This window comes from Patiria miniata, unplaced genomic scaffold, assembly GCF_015706575.1.
Source record: "Patiria miniata isolate m_02_andy unplaced genomic scaffold, ASM1570657v1 HiC_scaffold_10, whole genome shotgun sequence".
Taxonomy (NCBI): Eukaryota; Metazoa; Echinodermata; class Asteroidea; order Valvatida; family Asterinidae; genus Patiria; species Patiria miniata.
The window spans coordinates 14,531,263-14,552,972 of record NW_024037048.1 but is presented as its reverse complement, the minus strand read 5'-3'; the positions used below and the strand labels follow the sequence as shown (position 1 = coordinate 14,552,972).

General features: G+C 40.4%; 1 protein-coding gene and 2 long non-coding RNA genes across 3 annotated transcripts; all 3 read right to left on the bottom strand.

The window, feature by feature from the left end:
- Positions 1-3,962: 3,962 nt before the first annotated feature.
- LOC119738694 lies at positions 3,963-5,790 on the bottom strand. Its single transcript, XR_005272491.1, has 3 exons — positions 5,736-5,790; positions 4,880-5,012; positions 3,963-4,020 (listed from the first exon to the last, which is right to left on the bottom strand). It is a non-coding gene; the product is annotated as an uncharacterized LOC119738694 (long non-coding RNA).
- A 2,339-nt stretch (positions 5,791-8,129) lies between these two features.
- LOC119738689 lies at positions 8,130-12,442 on the bottom strand. The gene is made up of 3 exons (XR_005272490.1): positions 12,334-12,442; positions 9,708-9,938; positions 8,130-8,168 (listed from the first exon to the last, which is right to left on the bottom strand). It is a non-coding gene; the product is annotated as an uncharacterized LOC119738689 (long non-coding RNA).
- An 8,167-nt stretch (positions 12,443-20,609) lies between these two features.
- LOC119733880 (complement C1q subcomponent subunit B-like) lies at positions 20,610-21,404 on the bottom strand. The gene has a single exon (XM_038207246.1). The coding sequence runs from the start codon at positions 21,402-21,404 to the stop codon at positions 20,610-20,612; it is 795 nt and encodes a 264-aa protein (XP_038063174.1).
- Positions 21,405-21,710: the final 306 nt, after the last annotated feature.

Sequence of the window (21,710 nt, the reverse complement as noted above, 5' to 3'; positions counted from 1 at the left end):
GCAGAGAAGCCCATTTCTTTTGTTAAATTCCTTTGTTGAATCTTGCGTTAACAATAAAATGTTTCCATTGAGGCGAAAGGATTAAACGCTGCGATCTTTTTTCACGCTTGAGTGCCTCTGAATGGGGAATATTGAAGCGGAAAATCACGAATTTCAGCACTTAGGCAGCATTTTATCCCACATAATGAAACTTTTTGGAGAGGAAATTGCATACTGAATACAACTGTATTTTCAAAATTCAAAAATTCGCCGTATTTAAAAAGTCAAGGTAATTTTTTAGGAAAAATTTCACCAAAACTTTCCTCATCCTAACGTAGGCGGCGCTATATATATTTCATTCTCGCACGTGCACCGTATTCAGAGTTGGCTAGCGCATTAGCGTGTGTGTATGGCATCGCAAGGGATGGGGGCGGGGCTGGCTGCCTATTATGTATACATGTACGGTTTATAACCCTTTTTAAAAACATTTTTCCACTAACAACTTTTAGTAAAAATATTTTGCTTGTTCCCCCCTCCCCCCCCATCTCACACGACAAAACAAAATTCCCGCCCCCTCTTGCTTCATGGGTATACCGGGGCCCTTTTATTAATATCCTTATACGCGTCTCTTTTGTTCCATTAAAGTTGACTTTTATTCTGATTGCATTTTGTTTCACAGACCTTAATTATCTATTGTTTTAGTTGTAGACCTATTCAACTTTTATTGGTGAGATAAATTGAAATTGTGATGCTAGGATAAGATTGGGTACAGTGGATAGCGGGTGATACTCAGATGGGGCGGCGGCTAGCGCGATAACAATGCCCACTGAGAATGAAATATATAAAGCGCCGCCTACGTCAGGATGAGGAAAGTTTGGGTGGAATTTTTCCAAAAAAATTTCGTCGACTTTTTAAATACGGCGAACTTTTGCATTTTAAAACTATAGATGTATTCAGTATGCAATTTCCTCTTCAAAAAGTATCATTATGTGGGATAAAATGCTGCCTGAGTGCTGTAAATCGTGATTTTCCGCTTCAATATTCCCCATTCAGATGCACTCAAGCGTGAAAAAAGATCGCGGCGTTTAATCCTTTCGCCTCAATGGAAACATTTTATTGTTAACGCCAGATTCAACAAAGGAATTTAACAAAAGAAATAGGCTTCTCTGCATCCGTTGAACACGTGTGTCTCAAACTGAAACCAAGGATTGTACGAGTTTTATTTCATTGAATTTCAGGATTTTAGTTCAGTTGACACCCTTTACCCTTTTCCAATTAAATTTAGATCAATTCGAACAGCTACACCCAAAATCTAACGAAGGTTTTACATCGTCAGACTGTGTTTTACGTCTAAGCGTGCATGGGCGTCAACGTGAAAAGCCACGATAAGCCTATCTTACGGTTATGATTTAGCAGAACTACATCAGCATTTGAGCGCGTGAATGGTCTTGTGCACCGGCGTAGGACTCCCAATCACGCGACACAGGTTCGAGTACTACCATAACTATATTGTTACTTAGTTTTTTTTTTTTTACCTTTCCCTAACCTCTTACGGTTATGATAAAGCAGAACTGACGCTTTGTTTAAGCGCGACAATGGCTCGCTGGACCGGCGTAGGATTCCCAATCTGGCGACTCAGGTTCGAGTCCTACCATAGTATTGTTATTTAATTGTCTTCACTTTTTTTTCTTTCCCAAAAATGAATTGACTGAGCTTACTTTTAAACAAATTGAAATTATATTATTCTTTTTTTTTTTTTACCTTCCCAACTTTTTATAGCCCCATGCCCAAACAAACATTTACTAAACTTATCTTTTAAATAAATTGAATTAAGTTTTGTTTTCAGAATCACAAACAAACTACCAAGAAAACAAACAAATCAATAACAAACAGGTATTTTTTTCACTTGTATTTATTGTGATGATTTAATATCTCTTTATTCAAAGAACTATGCACAGCATTTCAACAATCTTTTAAGTACACATTTACTTTTAAAATTCACCTACACAATATTTACACTGCAAGATAAGATTTATTGGACTTGAAGGGAATGTACAACATTTGCTTTTGCTGCAATTTTCAGAAATAAATGGATTTGGAGGATTAGTATGTTATAGCAAATATTGTTAAAAAGACTTTTTTCGCATTTGGGCTTGTAGATGCTGGAAAAGCCAAGAAAACCAGACATGTATTTGCAGTCTGGTGACCCCACTTATAAGATAAAACGGAGCAATTAATAGACTTTGGGGAATTGTAAGGTCAGAGAATCAGTCTAGCAGACTTATACCTCTTCACAGGTGTATAATCAATTGCAAAGAAAATGCGGAATAACTAATTATAAAAAAATTGGGAGAAATTTTTGAAAAATAGCCAGTTTTCTCCAATGCTTGTCGGCTGACCAGCGTTGGAAAAGTACCATTTTCTTTAAAATGTCAGCACATCAGGAGCCACAATTTTAGAGGATGCTTTAGACTGTCATTCCCCAACAATCCAGTAAGGTATTTCGCGATAATTTGATCATTTCGTTTTGTGATGTTTGCAAATGTTGTATCTTCCCTTTAAAGAAAGGCAGTAAACATTTATTGTTTTTACAGATGAAATAAAGAAATGAAGTCAGAATATCACACAATATTGGAAAAGAATGTTGCAACCTGACGCCACTTCAGCGGTTGTGTGCAAAGTCTATGGAGCGTCAAGAAAATTTTCTCTTAAGTATTTCTCAGTCCCAGATTCATGTCTTATCATAGTCATCATTTTTGCAATGAATGACTTCATTGAGATGATATGAAGAAAAAGCAGCATCAGGTTGCAACATTCTTTCCCAATATTGTACATGAAAAAAATATAGTATTGACAATGTGATAGATAGACGGAGAGGCTCTGCTGGCAGAAATTGTGTGCTAAGCAGCGCTATGAAATTGGGCCCAGTTCAAATCACTCATCTTCAATTTGTTTCCTGCCTTCTGGACCTTACACCCTAATTACCTGACAAACGTGCTCTGAAAACTTGTACATGTATATTTATATCAATATAAACCATTAATTAGTATAATTACATTACGTACAGATGACTACCCCCTCCTTGAATAACCATTCCTGGCCCATTCTCATGCCGTTGGCTTGTCTCTAAACAGGCCCCAGAAACTCCAAGAAAAAAACATCGAGTTGTCTTTATTAGCAACAAATTTGTGACGTGATTCATAATTATGATGAGCATTTCAATGCTGCCTGACTGACTGTCTGACCGAGTCACTGAGTATTAACTGATCGAGTCAGTCACTATTATCACTGACTGACCGAGTCACTGACCGAATCACTGACTGCGCGATGAGTCACTGACCAAGTCACTGAGTTGATGACAGCCACTGAGTCGCTCAATGAGTCACTGAGTGATTCCTTAACCGAGTTGCTGACCGAATCAATGACTGAGTCACTGACTGAATCACTGAGTCGCTGATCGAGTCACTGAGTCGCTCACTGAGTCACTGACTGAGTCACTGACCGAATCTGACTGAATCATGGAGTCGCTGATCGAGTCACTGAGTTGTTGACTGAGTCACTGACTGAGTCACTGACTGAATCTGACTGAATCATGGAGTCGCTGATCGAGTCACTGAGTTGTTGACTGAGTCACTGACCAAGTCACTGACTGAGTCACAGAGTCCAGCTTAACTAGGCAAGCCTACTTTGTTTATGCCATGAGAGACTAGCCTCTCTCCAGAACTGTTGTATTTTCCTGCATAACCATCTTGCCAAAGCTAAATAGAGAAATATTTCAAGGCAAATTTCCCATGCGTCAAGAATAATTAAATCACTCTTAATCAACAGTATCGTTCCATTATTTTATTTTTGGAAAATCCCTTTGCAAGCAGGGGTTTTTGGAATGTACAAATTTAAACAATCTCAAGACTAGGATAGGGACCACCTCAGGAAACTGGTACCCTGTTGTCCTTGGCCCACTTCTTCATGACACGGATGATGTATTCCACCTGTGGGTTACCGGTGTTGCGCAAGATTTGGAGGATGTCTCGCAGTGTTTCTCTGTAGAGGAAAAAAATGACAAAAATCTAGTGGCTTGAACTTCACTGGGTTTTGTGCACATGAAAATGAAAGCTATTAACAAGATGGACTTTGCGTCGGGGTGATGTAAATCAATGTTAGGTTTTGCCCTTCACCGATGTATAAACACTGTATACTCAGTGTGTTACCTCCCGAGTGAAAGTTGGAAAAATAATCACTTGGGTGGGATTCGAACCCACGACTCGACCATCAAGCTTACGGGGTTGGTTGGCTGGCCAGGCAACCAATTCTGTAAGCTCGGTGGTCCAGTGGTAAGATGTCTGCACTAGAAAGCAGGAGGTCATGGGTTCGAGTCCCAACCGAGTGATTTTTTCCAACTTTCACTCGGGAGGTAACGCACTGAGTATACAGTGTTTATACGTCAGTGAAGGGCAAAACCTAATAGTGAAAATGAAAGCTGTTTATAGAATTTAGGGGGAAAAAGGAAAAATCCATAAAGATAAATGAATTTGAACTAGAGGGCTAAGAAGTTGCGAAGTATTCATGAAAATTTGCAATAAAAAGCCGTATCCTCTCTGAGTGATCCCCGTTTGATATTTGCCAGGTCTGCATCGTGACTTTGGGCGTGATCCCTGGCTGCATGGCATATGCGGGTTGAGGGCTTCTGACTAGCGCCCCTTTGACAGAGACATTGACAATTAGGGAACCGCCAACATTGGGCTGGATAGCTCAGTTGGTAGAGCACCGGAGTGATATACTGTACTTATTGAGATGTAATTGGTCAGTACGCACTGTTTGATTGATGTACTGTGGTCACCTGACCAAAGGTTGAGATCTAATTGGTCAGTGTGCACTGCTGATTGACAGAGATGACACCCACCTTGGTTCATGACCAGCTATGATCTGCTGGAATACGCCCACGCATGCCCCTCGCTTGCCTTCCCAGTATTCAGGATTGGGGTCCAATCTTTCCAGGACACCGAAAGCCTTGGTCGCATAGTAGAACTGGCCATCTACCGATAGAAAAGATGAGATTTGAGGATCGAGAGACCGTGACAATTATATTTTGAAGTCGAGCAAAAAAAATCAGAATTCCGAATGACAAACCTGAACTTTTCGATCATATCGCCACAGTGTTGACAAAGTGATGAATTTGTCCCAAATCAATATTTTTAAGCAGTTTGGGATTTTTGGCTATTCTAATATTTTATGATGCCCTCTACATGCTTACCAAAGTTTGTGACACAAAAGTGCATCCTTCATTATTCAAGCTAATGACACAAAGTCGTAAATGTGCAACAAATCTTTCTTTTTTTCTTTTTTGACGGGGGTTCGTATTCTCGTTGATTTTACACGTGAAAACAATGTTGCAATCAGACGCCACTTTTGTCTTCACACATCATCTCAATAAAGATGAGTCATTGCAAAAATGTTTCACAAACACGAATCTGCAGAAACATTTCCAATTTTGTTCAGAAATACTTGGAAAGTTTTCTTGACTCGCCATAGACTTTGTACACAACGGCTGAAGTGGCGTCTGGATATGTGCATTCTTTTTTACAAGTGTGTTATATTTAGATTGACATTTCCTCTACGATTTGGGTTTTGACGAAGTGACAAATGTGTTTTGTGAAATCGGCTGCACGTTGAGATTGAGTGACTGGATACTAATTTGGGGCAAATGCCTAAATCTTTACCAAATACACAACGGACAAAAATAGGGGATGATGTTTTACCTTGTAGCCGTCGTTGGCAATGAGCTACAGCAGGCTGAACGATTCGCCAGACGTCTCCATCTTAAGGTACAACTCCCAGGCTAGTCTGGCCTTACGATTCACGATGTCTGAACAACGAAAAACAACACAAAGAAAGGTTATAAATACATAGGATACTGCTGTAAGAAAACACATTGGGGCCCACAAAAGATGGTTCGGTTCAGTGGATGCTCGTTTCAGCCATTTTCGGCCAGCAATGCTCAATGTAACTGTGTACAATATTTGGGAGCCAAGCGGGATGTTCAATGTAGCAAATTTCTGTCGTACAATCTGCTTAAAATGTGATAGAACAAATCCAACATGGCAAGTATATGATTAACATGTGATGTTTACACGTTTAAACAAAAAAACTTTAAATCCGCTTACAAATTTTTCAAAACATTTAAACTAAACCCGAATTATACAAACGGAACCTCCGTTCACGCAATCTTCCTTGGAGATAACCACACATAGCACCAATAATTAACGTTGTTTTCAAACCTACTTAATTTACAAAACCTTAGAAGCACCGTAGTACTTGATTACATTTGGGGAACACGTAGTTACATTTTTACTTTATCAACGACTGCCTGCTATTTACTATGTCAACCATTGTTGATTTATCATGTCAATCACGCCGGTCTGCAGATCAGACATAATGGGTAGGCAAAAGCCACTGTCAATGGCTAAACGTTTAAAACGGTTCTTAAAATATTTGCTTAATGTTTACAAAATGAAACGCAAAGTCACATCCTTAATATACGATCAGGGCGATGATTGCATGCTGGTTATGTCATTGTTAGAGACCCTTCAGTCTACCTCACACATGGGCAACATGTGCATCTCCCTAATGCCACTCTGGATTTTCCAGCAGTACATGAAATGCATGCACGCGACGTGTCGTGACTTTAGTTGGACATTTGGTTGTGCAGTCACAATTGTGAGTGGTCAATACATTATGAGTTGAGGCTTAACAGGTGGATTCATTCCCATCATTAGGAACTTGGAAGTTGGAAGAGGAAACGTCATTCACAATTGACGGTAATACTCACAGCATCTTGCCAACCAGAGACACGTGTAGTCATTCTTGATCTTCTCACTCTGAATGAGCACAAAAATCTGCAAAACAAGAGAAACGAAACCCACTCCAATTAAATCATGCTAAAACCAAGTGTTGCCAACCAAAACAGTGGTCTAGGAGGCACAGAAAGATCCCCATCCGGGTTTTAGACTTGTTTTTTTATGCCTATTTGCCCTGAACAAGGCTAAAAGCCACTCCAGATATACAGGGCTACAAGTCGGAGCAAAGCAGCTAAATCAACCACACCATCTCTGCCCTCATAGGTACCCACTTATAAGCCATCAGTGTGGGGTTTGGTCAGTATCAAATGAGGGCAATAATGCTCATTGTGATTTTTGGCAAGGTATGCACCCCTCTAGTCGGAAAATATGTGACAGCATTGCAGCGGTGGCAGCTTTTTGGGTGCTATCACTTGTTTTCTTTTTTTTTTAAATGGCAGCCAAAACATGCTCGTTACCACATATAATTCATCCGGTTCAAGCATATTGACGGCAATTTTGAAAACACAAATCAAAACACTACCACCACTCACACTGCAAAGCTATCACACATTCTCCAACTCTAGATGTGCCTTTCAAAAAATCGCTATGAGCATTGCTCTTTTCGATCGTCTGGTACCGGTGGCCCATTTTTTGGACCAAAGCTGATAGCCTATTACTCCTGGGTGGGGAGAAGCAATGAGTGACAAAGTGCCTTGCCCAAGGGCACACGCACCATGATCCCAGGCTGGACTCGAACCCACAACCTGCAGCTTTACCCGCAGACCACGAATCCAACGCCCTTAACCACGAGGCCACAGCACTCCACACTCCTCTTGAATCAGGACAGATCATAGGTTGGAGGGAAATAAGCACCAGGCAAGGATTTCCAAAGAGATGCAGCACGTGGGAAAACAAGCTATTGGAATATCTTTTTGTTCTACATCTAGGTATACGGCAACAGTATATGGATGAGAACAGACAGAAAGTCGGGCTTCTCTCTCAAACAGGGCCGACCATCGGTGGAAATTGATACAAAATTCTACTTTTCTTAGAAATGACAGCACACCAGGTGCCGTGATTTCACAGGATGCTTGAGACTATTATTCCCTAACAGTCAGGTATTTCATACTAACTTGGTAGTTTGGGTTTTTGATGTTTGCAAATGAAAGGCACCATGACTAGTTCAGGCACCATGACGAGTCACTGCGCCATGACTGGCCAACTATTGAGGGCGCAACAACGAAAATTGGGTCCGGGAGTCCAACCTACCTCCTCTGCTTCCTTGTAGTTGCCTGCTGTGGCTTTGGCCTGCGCATAGTTGTAGTTGAACCTATCGTCGTTGTAGAAGTAACTCTAGAAACGTAAACACACAAAAATGTCATCTTAGTTTTTCTGATAATTTTCCCACCTGCACTACTTTTTTCCCCTAAAAAGGACAAATACAGCTAAACCATGCCACAGAAACAACTATGAGCAAGTTGGGGCGAGACTAGTGGTCGATTCCTGACGTAATTTGATGCCTGAGCACTAATATCAACATGCAAACGCCTCTACTCAGACGATGGTCAAAATTGTTCACCAAATAAAGATAATGGTCAAGAATAATTCTAAACACTTTTGGTCTTGAATAATAGAGGGTGATTGGCAATAAATATTTTCAGGTTTTTGGAGAAAAGTTCAAAAAACGAATAGTGTCTAACATTAAATGCATTAGATAAAATGACCTGAGAGCAAATATGCAGTCCTATGCCCCCTGTCTGTCTGGCCTCAACTCCATTTTCAAAGCTGTTGATGAAATAAAATGAATCAATAAACATTACTGCAACTTTCCTAAAAAATACAGCGGTGCTGTTGAAACTCCTCGGCCTGAGTTTGTTGATATAAGGTGCGAAATTACAAGCACATGTAGTAGGATAGTTAATACTGGTCAATGGAATGACCTAGACCTTGACCAATGACGTTGACCTTTGACCTTTTGACCCCCAAATCAATCCAAACTTGATTTTCCTGAAGGGCAGTCGCTGAAGTTACAAACACGAATCATATTTCTAACTCAAATTATCATCGGGAAACAATTTACCTTCAACTCACCACTGATATACTCACCCAAAAAGAAGAAAATAATTTTCTGACAATCTTCTAGTTGGGTAAAGTAGAGATATATTCATTTACTAATTAAGAATTTGCTAACTTTAAATAACTTTTTTAGGGTTAACCTGGAATTTTCCAAGATTGATGCAAGTGCGCTGTGTTAGGGAACACTAAGCTGATTTTTGGCCCAAATTTTCGGACGCCACCGTTTTTAAGTTTTGTTCAGAATTGTATGACAGTGAAATTGTTTACAGAAGTTAAATGGCAAACACTATTGAAAAAGTACCAGTAATAACTGAATGAATTCGAAGTTTATCAACAAAGAAGTTTGGCAACCGTGCATGAGGAAAGTCAGGAGAAACGTCGCAGTGCGCCACGTTAGGGAACACCACTATATGTGTGCATTGATACTGGGTTCTTAATTGGGGTAGGTGCGGTCAACTAAAAACAATAGGCCCTGGCCCTGCTGACTATATGACTATACAATCATGGAGCTATAAAAAGAGGTCTTACCCAACAATGTATGCAAAGCATTCCAAAATACTCCGGAGAGACTCCCATACCTCAGACGTCACTGACCAACAAAGACTAGGAAATGTCCTTTGACATGTTTTCTCAGTAGGCATGCCATGGTAGCAAGCAACTTTTCCCTGCTAAATCCAACATTTTTGGACATAGTATCCCTTTTAATGGTGATATAGGTCACTGTAGAGAAAAAATTAGTGATGTCCAGATAAATGGGAATCTTTGCAGAACGCCGAAAAGAAGTTGAATTTTGAGAAATAAATAGTCCAGACTTACCTGACGTACAGGCCTATATAGCCTACCGCTACATTATCTGCTGCATTAATGTTGATCGATAACCAAACAACAGGTGGTGCTCTTTACAATTAATGATGTCAGGTACGGTACAATCTCATTCAAGTGATGTTGAGCAGTACGCGTTGCCATGGTGATACGTCATCACTGTGCTCTGCATCCTGTATGTGCTCCACAGTTGACATCCTTGGTAGAACCTTCAAACTCCGTCAACTTCAAGAAACAAAGCAAAACAAGTTATTTTAACATCTTTACCTTCTAATTCATAAGGTTTAGTTCAAATATTGTTTTCATCTGCTATTTCTGGAAAAGTCATTGTTTGAAGAATTTGGTTGACAATAATTACTGTGAAATTTGAGAACAATTTCCAAAAAAATTGACAAATTTACAAAAGATAAAAATGGGGCCTGTAGGGCCTGACCATACTTCCTGAACTTAGTTTAAAACCCTTACACTTACAGTTCTGGAAGAATGACTATACAATCATGGAGCTATAAAAAGAAAGTCTCACAATGTATGCAATTAAAGCATTAATAACCCCCTAGGCCCTTTTTACTTAGAACCATCCTCATAGATCAATCCTCCAAAATTTTGCAACTCCGCCTAAATTTTTCAAAATTGTCAGACAGTCCTGCCCCAAAATGCATTCATCGTCAATCCTCCAAAATCTTCCTCATCCCAAAATTTTGCACTCGTGTTTAAATGAAGGATAACCAACGCCAAATCCTTCAAAATCATCAGACAGTCCTGCCACAAAATGCATTCATCCTCAATCCTCCAGAATCCTCTTGTGCTTCAATCACCATTCATCCTCAGTCCTCCAGAATCCTCATGTGCTTCAATCACCATTCATCCTCAATCCTCCAGAATCCTCATGTGCTTCAATCACCATTCATCCTCAATCCTCTAGAATCCTCATGTGCTTCAATCACCATTCATCCTCAATCCTCCAGAATCCTCATGTGCTTCAATCACCATTCATCCTCAATCCTCCAGAATCCTCACGTGCTTCAATCACCATTCATCCTCAATCCTCCAGAATCCTCACGTGCTTCAATCACCATTCATCCTCAGTCCTCTAGAATCCTCATGTGCTTCAATCACCATCCTCAATCCTCCAGAATCCTCATGTGCTTCAATGAAAATATGCCTGTGAAAATAGACATGCTCGGAATGTGTGAATGGAGGTGGACTCCCTATTATCGCGGTATGTGGGAATTGTGGTATTTATAATATATAATCTCAACTTTTTTTCTATAGTTAATGTTTTACCAAAACATTCCCTGAATACAGTCTGATATTTTCCCTGTAACGTTCAAGTTGATTAAACTTTGAAAGACTATATATCCCTGCAGGATGATTTCTTAAAACCCTGCCCTTCCCCGAAAGAAGAAGAAAATTACTGTGACAAGTCTACTGATTGGCGATTGGGGGCGCCATTGAGTTTACACGGTGTGCCGTTTTATTTTTTTACGCGCTGTCCTTATTTTAGTTTTTACAATTTCGCGGTGGAAATATCCTCCTTCGACTTCATTTTGTGTTTGCAGCTGTAGAAGGGGAACCAGACAATGGAACTTTCATGGACAGAGCACCATTAATGATTTATGTTAAACTATAGATGGTAGGCCTACCTTTTAGTTTAAGCAGACACGGTCATGACGGTGAGGGAAAATTTTCAGGTTTTGGAAAATGTGAATATTTATTAAAAATCGTTAAAAGTCCCGAAAAGACACAACATTTTTTAATCGGCCTTTTCAAATGACTCGGCAGGAAGTCCTTATGGCCTGGAGAACTGGATAAAAATCGCCACTTAAAGGAGTTTAGGCAACACAAAATGAGAAATTTTCCATGCCGCGATAAAGGGATGCCGTGATAAGGCCTTAAAGGGAATGTACATCATTGGCTTTTGCTGTAATTTTCGGAAATGAACTATTTGAGGGGTTAGTATAATAGATCAAATATTGTTACACTGAAGTTTTGTGTTCGAAAAGGTTGGAAAAACCAAGAAAAACAAGAATGTTCAAGTAGTCTGGTTCCCTGACTCCACAAAAGATAAAATGGATCAATTTATAGATGATGGAAAATTGCAAGGCAAGGGAACCAGTCTTAGCTGGCCTGCACCCGTTCATGAACATGTAACCAATAGCAAACAAAATTTGGACTGAAAAAAAATGGTGAATTTGGAGCCGTGGTTGAAAAATAGTTAGGTTTTTCCAACGCTGGTCGGCCGATCACCGTTGGAAATGTATACAAAAATACCATTTTCTCGAAAATGACTTCACACCAGGTGCCATAATTTTACAAGATGCTTGAGACAGTCATTTACCAACATCCTAGTAAGGTATGTCGTAAAAACTTGGTAGTTTTATTTTTCGATGTTTGCAAATGTTGTATATTCCCTTTAAGTTAAGGGAGTTAAGGGGCTCCGACTATAGTTTTTTTGGTAACAAATTTCCCTGCTAAATCCAATATTTTTGGACATTTTAAACCGGAATTGTGGCATAAATCACTGAAGGGAGAAACGAGTAATGTCCAGATATTGGAATCTTTCCAGTAGGCCTACGCCGAAAGGAAGTTGAATTTTGACAAGTAAATAGTCCAGACTTACCTGACAAAACATGCTCGGTGGACATGGCCTAGCTAGCCCCATAAATGTGGCCTATTTACTGGATTGCCTCCGTAAACATAGGCCACACATCCACAAAAAACGTGTCGACTTTGCTAAATTTTGATTTTCACATTTAGGCTTACTTTGTAGATTTTTTTGCTTTAGAAGCATTCTCACCCTCTATACAGGTTAATCAGAAGGTGCTGCCTTTTTCAGATGTTTACTTTTTGTGAAATTTCATGTTGAAATTTTGATACGCAAACGTGTGCAAATGTATCTGGAAATTTCACCAAAAATGGACATCTGAAAAAGGCAGCACTTTCGGATTAGCCTATATAGAGGGTGAGAATGCTTCTTAAGCAAAAAAACTTAAAAAGTAAGCCTAAATGTGAAAACCAAAATTTGGCAAAGTCGACACGTTTTTTGTACATGTGAATGTGTGGCCTATGTTTACGGAGGCAGTCCAGTAAATACATGAAATATGCCACATTTATGGGGCTAAGGCCTAGCCTACCGCCACATTATCGGGAAAACCAAACAACAGGTGGCGCTCTTCACAATTAACAATGTCAAATACAATCTCGTTTACGTAGTGTTGAGCGGTACGCACTGACAGGAAAGAAAGTTTCGAAGTCCGAATTTTCCCAGCATGCATTGAAAAATCCCAATTCCTTTCTCGATAGGATTTGGGGAAGTGGGTTTCGTTATCCGTTTTTCTTTTTTGCTTAGGAATTGGGAAATGGTTTCGTTATACGTTTTTTTTTGTTTAGTCACTTGACACCGTTAATTGTGAAGGGCGCCGCCTGTTGTTTGATGATATCCCATTATTGTCCGACTACACATGCATGGACTAGCGCATGCAGACAATTACATGAATTATACAACTCGATTTAAACCTGATAACGTTAGTCACGTCAAACTCTAGACTTTTTATTCACACTAATTAGGCCTAGTCAATTAGTAGGCAGAGCATTTGAAGAGTACATTTGCAAAAGCAGATAAGAGCCAATTTTACAAAATTGGAGAAAACCCACCATTCACCAACTATAAATATTTTCCCTGAACACCTACCGTACTATTAGCTGGAGTTACCCAGCCCCTGAGTTTTATCATTGGTTGACAACCCAATGATAAAACTCAGGGCTGGGTAACTCCAGCTACTACCGTATAAATGTCATGATAAAGAGTGGGTGATTTGTCTTTTTTGTGTGAACAATTTGAGAGAGATATTTTTTTAAAATGATTCTTTTGGTAGAGTATTAATTTCTTTAGTAAAGTATAGATGCTAAGAGGGGAAACATTTTGTCCCGCCTTTCATACAGGGTGAGCAGAGTACACATTTAATGGAGCTTCTGACAGACTCTCAGGAGAAATGGGTGAATGTTCAGAAGATCAAGGCATTCCCAGCCATGGTAGCAAGCCCTACGCTAAGAACCGGGGCACAGGCACTCATGCAGGTAGGCTTATGAGGGGGATCAGGGTCAGACCTGAGTATGCGTGGATAGCTCAAGTTTTCTGCATTTTGATGAGTTGTGTACCTTTTGACAACTACACACGTTCCAGACTAGCATTCAGATAAGTGCCGAACTAAATTATTCCAAAGAGTTGAATTAAGTTTGAAGTTTGAAACATTGAGGAGCAACTACACATGAAAGTCGTCCAAAGATTGAGTGTTGCAGTCGTTCAGAATGACTCCAGCGTCTAATCAATGGAACATGAATACAAGAACTTTGCCTGTGTTTGCAACTTCAATCTATTTAAGCTGAGTTTAGTTGAGTTAAGTTAGGGACTCTGGAACACCAGTTTTAAATGGATTGAGGTACTGTTTGATAACTACGGTCTTTTAAGTCGAGTCTGCTTGACGAGTGAAGCAGTCTGCGATAAGTCGAGTATGAGTTGAGCATTTTTTTGACAAGTAGACTACTTTTTACTGAGTACTACTTTATGAGTCGATTCATTTGTTTTCAATGAATCCTGAGGTTTTGTATTAGTTGAGTACCTTTTTACAAGTCTTGTGTACCTCTGGTGAATTATTTTAATGAATATTTCGATGAGTATTTTGAGTACCGAAATGTGTAAACTCACAGTTGAGTACTTGAAGAAGACTTTGCGGAATGAATTTTGATGAACTGTTTGGGTAAAATGCAAGCAGGTCTTAAAAAAATTTGTCCAGGTTTTTGCTTTTTGCAGTGCTAACGTTGGTCTTTTCCAAGACCTGGACACAATTTATTTAGAGCAAATGCATTCAAATTTTCCTTCCTGATTGGTTTCCGTCTAGATTGGTGGGTTGGGTAAGATCAAGACCAACACAATCATCAAGGAGCTCTCCAAACCCTGGATGCTGGATGAGGAAGCAGCCTGGAGACCACGGAGAAGTTTCCTTGGAAGATCAGCAAGGAAGAAGTCACCACGCTCAAAGAGAAGGTAGAATTTCCTCCTTGCGCTCAAGCACCCCCCCCCCCCAGTGAAAACTATCAACGTTGTATTTATTTTTGTGTAAGTTGGTCAGTTGTTCAGAATGATTCACACGTTAACTAATGCATGCAAAATAGCGAAAAAAAGTTCAATGACTATCACCCCACCCTATATTTTCAGGCAATAGAAATGTCAAACCCCCCAAAACAGATTTTTATACCTACCCTACCACCAAGGTGTTATTTATATGTAATAGAAAACACCACGCTTTTTGTTCTTGGTTAGCCTTATTATTTTAATATATGTTTCAGTGTCCAATTCATTCCATGGAGCCTTTCAGAGACCTCTCAGGTTACTGGATGGCTGCATGTCTTAGGAAACACATGCTTTATGTCAAAGGGAAATAATGCTCTGTATAATTTTTGTTTGGGAACCGCCCTCCGCCCCCACCTCCCACCACCCCCAGGCTTGACCCTACTCATCCCAACCTCATCTCCATGAAATCCAACTGGGAAAAATGCAAGCTGCGCGTCTTTGCCACCACGAGCAAGAAGGAGCAAATGGACAGGGAGAAGATGAACATGGCCAACATGCTCAGCAAGTTCTGCATCAACTGCTCGGATGTGGAGGTCATCCCGGACCTGAACACTAAGCCCAAGAAGTAGAGCCTGAGACGGTTCAAGGAGCTGTCCAAACCCTGGATGCTGGATGAAGAAGCAGGGGAGACTACGGAGAAGTTTCCTTGGAAGATCAGCAAGGAAGAAGTCACTACGCTCAACGAGAAGGTAGAATCTCCTTCTTGCACTCAAGCACCCCCCCCCCCCTTCCACAGAGAAAACTCTAAACAAGGGCCATTTGGGCGCCATCGTGGCTTATAAATGCTGGTACCAAATACACAATAACCAGCATGAGTGAACCAGTGAAGTGTCCCTCATTCCGGCTTCTGCATGTTTGACTATAAAGCGCCCTCTTTTGTCCATGCATGGAGACAATACACTTAAAGCTTTCCTAGTGTCCACTTTATGCTTAGTCCCTGGTTTTTGTGATTTTAAGTCCAGTCTTGCAACATCTGTTAATTGTGTCCAACCTTTGACATTCTTGTGGGTTATTTTTCAAATATTAGTATTGATCACTTTCAGTGCAAATTGAACAACCCTTAAGTAGTTCATTTTATTTGCCAAGTGGAACTCGACAAATTAAACATCAATATTCCAGTCCATTTTCCACCTAAAATCTTTGGTCTTCTTCATAATTCCCTATTAAAAAATATCCTCCTAGCCAAGATATTAAGTCTCTTCCATAAATTCCCTCTAAAAATGTCCTTTTAGCCAAGATGGTTAGTCTTCTCCATAAATCCCTTCTAAAACAAATATCCTCCTAACCATGATGGTTCCTCTCCTCCATAATTCCCTTCTAAAAAATATTCTCCTAGCCAAGATGGTTAGTCTCCTCTGTAATTCCCTTCGAAAAAAATATCCTCCTAGCCACGATGGTTAGTCTATTCCATTATTCCCTTCTAAAAAATATCCTTCTAGGCAAGATGGTTAGTCCCCTCGGTAATTCCCTCCTAAAAAAATATCCTCCAAGCCAACATGGTAGTCTCCTCCATAATTTCCTTCAAAAAAAGCACCCTCCGAGCCAAGCATGGTTTAGTCTCCTCCATAGTTCCCTTCTAAGAAAAATATCCCCCTAGCCAAGATGGTTAATCTACTCCATAATAAAAGTATCCTCATTACCAATAATTATGGTCGTCTTCTCAGTAATTCGCTTAAAACAAGTCTGAGTCTTGCGCGTAACTTTGTACACACCTGTCCCAAGTTCTTTCCACTGACTATCCCTATTGCCGAGTATGATATATGTCTATATCTTTTATAAATAGTCGTCATGCTCATTCAAAGGCATATTCATAGAAAGGTGGAAATCTCCTTGCTGCCACGGTGTCAGATTTAACGTTTGGTATACCGTGAGGTATATCTAGGTTGTGTTAACTTCAGGTTTACTCCGATCTTAACGATAACCGAGTTAACGATCATTAAATAACAATTGACTGTTTTTTCTTTTTCTGAAGGCTGGTACAAGGACAAGATTTTGCCCAAGATGGAGTTCTGTGCTGTTGGTTGGGTAAGATCAAGACCAACACAATCATCAAGGAGCTCTCCAAACCCTGGATGCTGGACGAGGAAGCAGCCTGGAGACCACGGAGAAGTTTCCTTGGAAGATCAGCAAGGAAGAAGTCACCATGCTCAAAGAGAAGGTAGAATCTCCTCCTTGGGATCAAGCACCCCCCCCCCCCACAGTGAAAACTATAAACTTTATATTTATTTTTGTGTAAGTTGGTCAGTAGTCGGCAGAATGATTCACATGTTAATTAATGCATGCAAATTAAAGAAGAGAAAAAAAAGTAAATTTTAATGACTATCATCCCACCATATATTTTTAGGCTATTGAAATGTCAAACCCCCCAAAACAGATTTTACCTACCCTACCACACAGTTGTTTTTGTATGTAGTAGAAAACACCACACTTTTGGTTCTTGGTTGGCCTGATTATTTTATTATATGTTTCAGTGTCCAATTCATTTCATGGAGCCTTTCAGAGATCTCTCAGGTTATTCTGGATGGCTGCATGTCTAAGGAAACACATGCTTTATGTCAAAGGGAAATAATGCTCAGTATAATTTTTGTTTGTGACCCCCCCACCTCCCACCACCCCCAGGCTTGGCCCTACTCATCCCTCACCTCATCTCCATGAAATCCAACTGGGAGAAATGCGTCTTTGCCACCACGGGCAAGAAGGAGCAAATGGACAGGGAGAAGATGAACATGGCCAACATGCTCAGCAAGTTCCGCATCAACTGCTCGGACGTGGAGGTCATCCCGGACCTGAACAAGAAGCCCAAGGTGTAGAGCCTGAGACAGTTCAAGGAGCTGTCCAAACCCTGGATGCTGGATGAGGAAGCAGGGGAGACCACGGAGAAGTTTCCTTGGAAGATCAGCAAGGAAGAAGTCACTACGCTCAACGAGAAGGTAGAATCTCCTCCTTGCGCTCAAGCCCCCCCCCCCCACAGAGAAAACTATAAACGAGGGCCATTTGGGAGCCATCATGGCTTATAAATGCTGGTACCAAATACACGATAACCAGCATGAGTGAACCAGTGAAGTGTCCCTCATTCCGGTTTCTGCTTGTTTTTACTATAAAGCGCCCTCTTTTGTCCATGCATGGAGACAATACACTTAAAGCTTTCCCAGTATCCACTTTACGCTAAGTCCCTGGTTTGTGTGATTTTAAGTCCAGTCTTGCAACATCTGTTAATTGGGTCCAACCTTTGACATTCTGGAGGCTGATTTTCAATAATGAGATTGATCACTTTCAATCCATTTTTCGTACAACTCTCAGTTCATTTGATTTGCCAAGTGCATGGAACTCGACTTTAGTAAACATCAATAAATCATGACATTTTTTCGCCTGAAATCTTTTTTTTTCTTTCAGACCAACAGACAGATGCAGATCCGTGAATTGCTTCGCCAACATTCCCAGGAGTCTCAGCTCATTGTCATGTAAGTACAAACCGGCGATAATGGCCACTATCGGACAATTAACCTATCACGGTGGAATTGCGTCAACGCAGCTTGTAAAATATTGTCTAAACATGATATACAAATGGACGCAGAACGCCAAAATCTGAGACAAACAAAAGTTAACGTACAAAATTCCATGAGCCGTTTCGCGGATACCGCCATCTTTGAAATGGGGGGGGGGGGGCATTACATTGAAAAGACATCCCATCATTCTCAGCTACAGTTGCATGATGAGACGTATTTTCACTGTAATGCCTCCCCCTCCCCCCGAAAAAAAAAAAATTCAAAGATGGCGGTATCAGCGAAAAGGCTTATAGAGTTGTCTAAGGGGCGTGGTTAACTCACAAACGGCGGTAGGTCAATGGGTGGCGCTTTTCATGGCGGCACAATTGCTGACGTTTACACGAAATACCAAAAATTCTTTAAAAGCCGCTGGCGAAACAAGAAACTTTCTAAACAAAACTAAGGACGCTTGTGTAAAAACTAAAAGGTCACTTGTGTAAAAAGGGCACTCTTTACAAAATAATCTGGGGGGGGGGGTGTTAACCGCTGGTGCAAAAAATGGGGGCGAGGTGAGCAATAGATCTAACAGTGCTTGTGACCCAGTCTGACTGAGCTACTGTGGTCACCGGATCAAAAGTGGTGATCTGATTGGCCAATGTGCACTGTTGATTGACATGCAGGAAGGGTCCATTATAACCTTTTTTTTTATTTCTTGCAGGAGTCTACCTATTCCCAGGAAGCGTACTTGTTCAGCTTACATGTACATGTGCAGCAGGGGACTTAATTGCATCACCTGACCAAATATGGTATCCAAATAAAAGTCAATACAAAGAAATTCACTTGAAATGATAAAGTGACAAAGGACAATTCCAACCAGTTGAAAGACCCTCCTCACTTGAATGGAATTTGTGCTTTGTTTTGATTGATTTCGTTAAGATTGTTTCTTTACCATCTAACGGGCTCACACTTTCACTGATGTGATGTTTTCAAAGTGAGTTTCTTGAATGCAATCAAGTAATGCTGATTAAGAACAATAAAAGTCTTCAAATAATTTGGAGTCTTTTAATCAAGAAACACTTGTCGCACTTTTACGGGCTTTAAAAACAACACCCAACTCCACTTTTTTCATTACTGTAGGCATGTTTCTGTTTCAACTGAAAGTAATTAAAATCATTTTTTTTTTTCATAACGAAGCCAAGCGAAAAAAGAGAGTATTTATCAACAATGGTGGTGCTTTTGGTAATCCTCAGAATGAGGTTTTATGCATACTGTTTTCATAGCAAGTCAATTGTTACTTTTACATAATTCTCACATATTGTAACGTTTAAAATAATGCAATCATTTCATAAAAACCAGTGTATTCTAATTGCTGTGAATAGCATTAGAATATTTCAAACAATTGTTAATCCAAATGCCAAGCTTTAAGTCTAAAAGTAAATCAGATTCAATCACTCGAGACTTTTTTCGTGACATGAAATAAAAATTGATACATGCATGGGAATGATTTAATTGACATCATCTGTGCTGGGCATACAGGGAACATATGGCGAAGAAAATAACAAGTTACAGTAAACGCCCTAAAATTATCCAGGTAGGTAGCAAAATATTTTGTTTGTTTGTCTGTATGTCTTTTATACTTTGTTTGCTTTAATTAGGATACAGTTATTGTGTTTAATTAATCTGTTTTAAATACCCAATACTACAAACAAGTTGCATTTATTTTCGGGAAAAAAACACGTTATTTCATATGTTGACCAAATGTGGCAATAAAAAAAAATGGCGGTCAGAAACATGGCCTAAAAAATCCAGGTTGGTCGAGATAACACCATAAACACAATTTTGTTTTAGTTGTTAACATTTCTGGATACATGGTGGCACTGCTTTATTGCAAACCTTTTGTTTCTCAAAAAAAATGATGACCCGGCTTGCTTTGAAAAAAATATTCTATCAAAATACTTCTCGATAGGCCTACAATGGGTACCCAAAAAAATCGTCAAAAAACTTAACGCATACTTTTCACTATATCTCAGTACTCATGCATAAAGCTAAATATTTTGTTTTGCAAAAAGTCAACAACAAAAAATTGCAAATCCATTGTTGTATACAGATCGGCGCATGCGCAATGTAAAACCAATAATAATAATATCTTAATTTTTGTGACATTGTCATTGAACATTATTTGTTTTAATTCATAAGTTAATGTTTCGGCAACAATAAAAAGCGATTAAAAAAATCAGCAACACAATGCTCGTGTATCTTTGTATGTTGTGATTGTTGTGTTTATTCGGGGTAAAGGAGGAAGCCACTGAATGAGGTCCAGGAACCACCAAGCGCCCTACCGGACATTGTGAGATACGTCGTATCTCCACGCTGCAGAACCACCACCGCGCTCCCAGACACCTGCTCATGGTGACTTGAATCAGTGCTATGGCCAGAGACAACCGCGTCGCCGTTCTTCCGGAGATAAACGTACAGGTCGCTGCTGGAAGGATATTTGCACACAGAAAACATGAACACGTAGGTGCCCGGCACACCACACGTGAACGTGCCGGTCTCGAGATCGAAGCTGGTACCCGGCAGAAGCGTCTTGGTCGCCTGGAAGGGCAAACGGGTGTCGTGACTCGTAGAGGCATCCGAGCTGCTCGTCCTCACCACGGTGAATGCTACCCGCTGGTTGGAGTCGTCTGGTGCCTCCCCTGGCTCACCCTTTTGACCTTTGACACCAGTTTCCCCCGTTGGCCCTACAACACCTGGGACTCCTCTTGGACCAATTTTTCCGGGCTGGCCTATGCCTTCGTCCCCTTGAGGCCCAGCTGCTCCACGCTCACCCATAGGCCCACTCTGTCCAATATCACCCTTTTGACCTGGCTCGCCCTTTGACCCTGGCTGACCTAGGGACCCAGGCAAACCTGGTATTCCGGGAATTGCAGCCGGCCCCTGGCAGCACATCGGACACGCCTGAGACGCAGGACCATCACCGTCCGAGGCAACCGGCCCAGTAACGGAAGCTCGGAGGTTGACGGAGTTACCCAGAAGGAGGGCGATTGAAAGAACGGTTGCCACGCAGATCTTCATTCTGTACGTAAACAAAGCATGAAACTAAACCAAATCAGGTGCGATTTTTTTCTTCAATAAAATAGTTTTTAAAAAAGGGAAGAGTAGTGAAAAATATTGAGGTTTGATAAACAGGAGAACTAATCTAAAATTCATGACAATCCGCCGTCAGATTTGAAGAAAACAAAAAAACAAAAAAAAATGAGATTGGAGGAATCATTGTTCGAAGAATGTTTTCTTTGTTATATAACAGTGGCGTATGAGGGGTCAAGGGGCTAAGGCTATGACAAGCCTAGTTTATAAAACCGGTTGTCATGGCAACCCGTC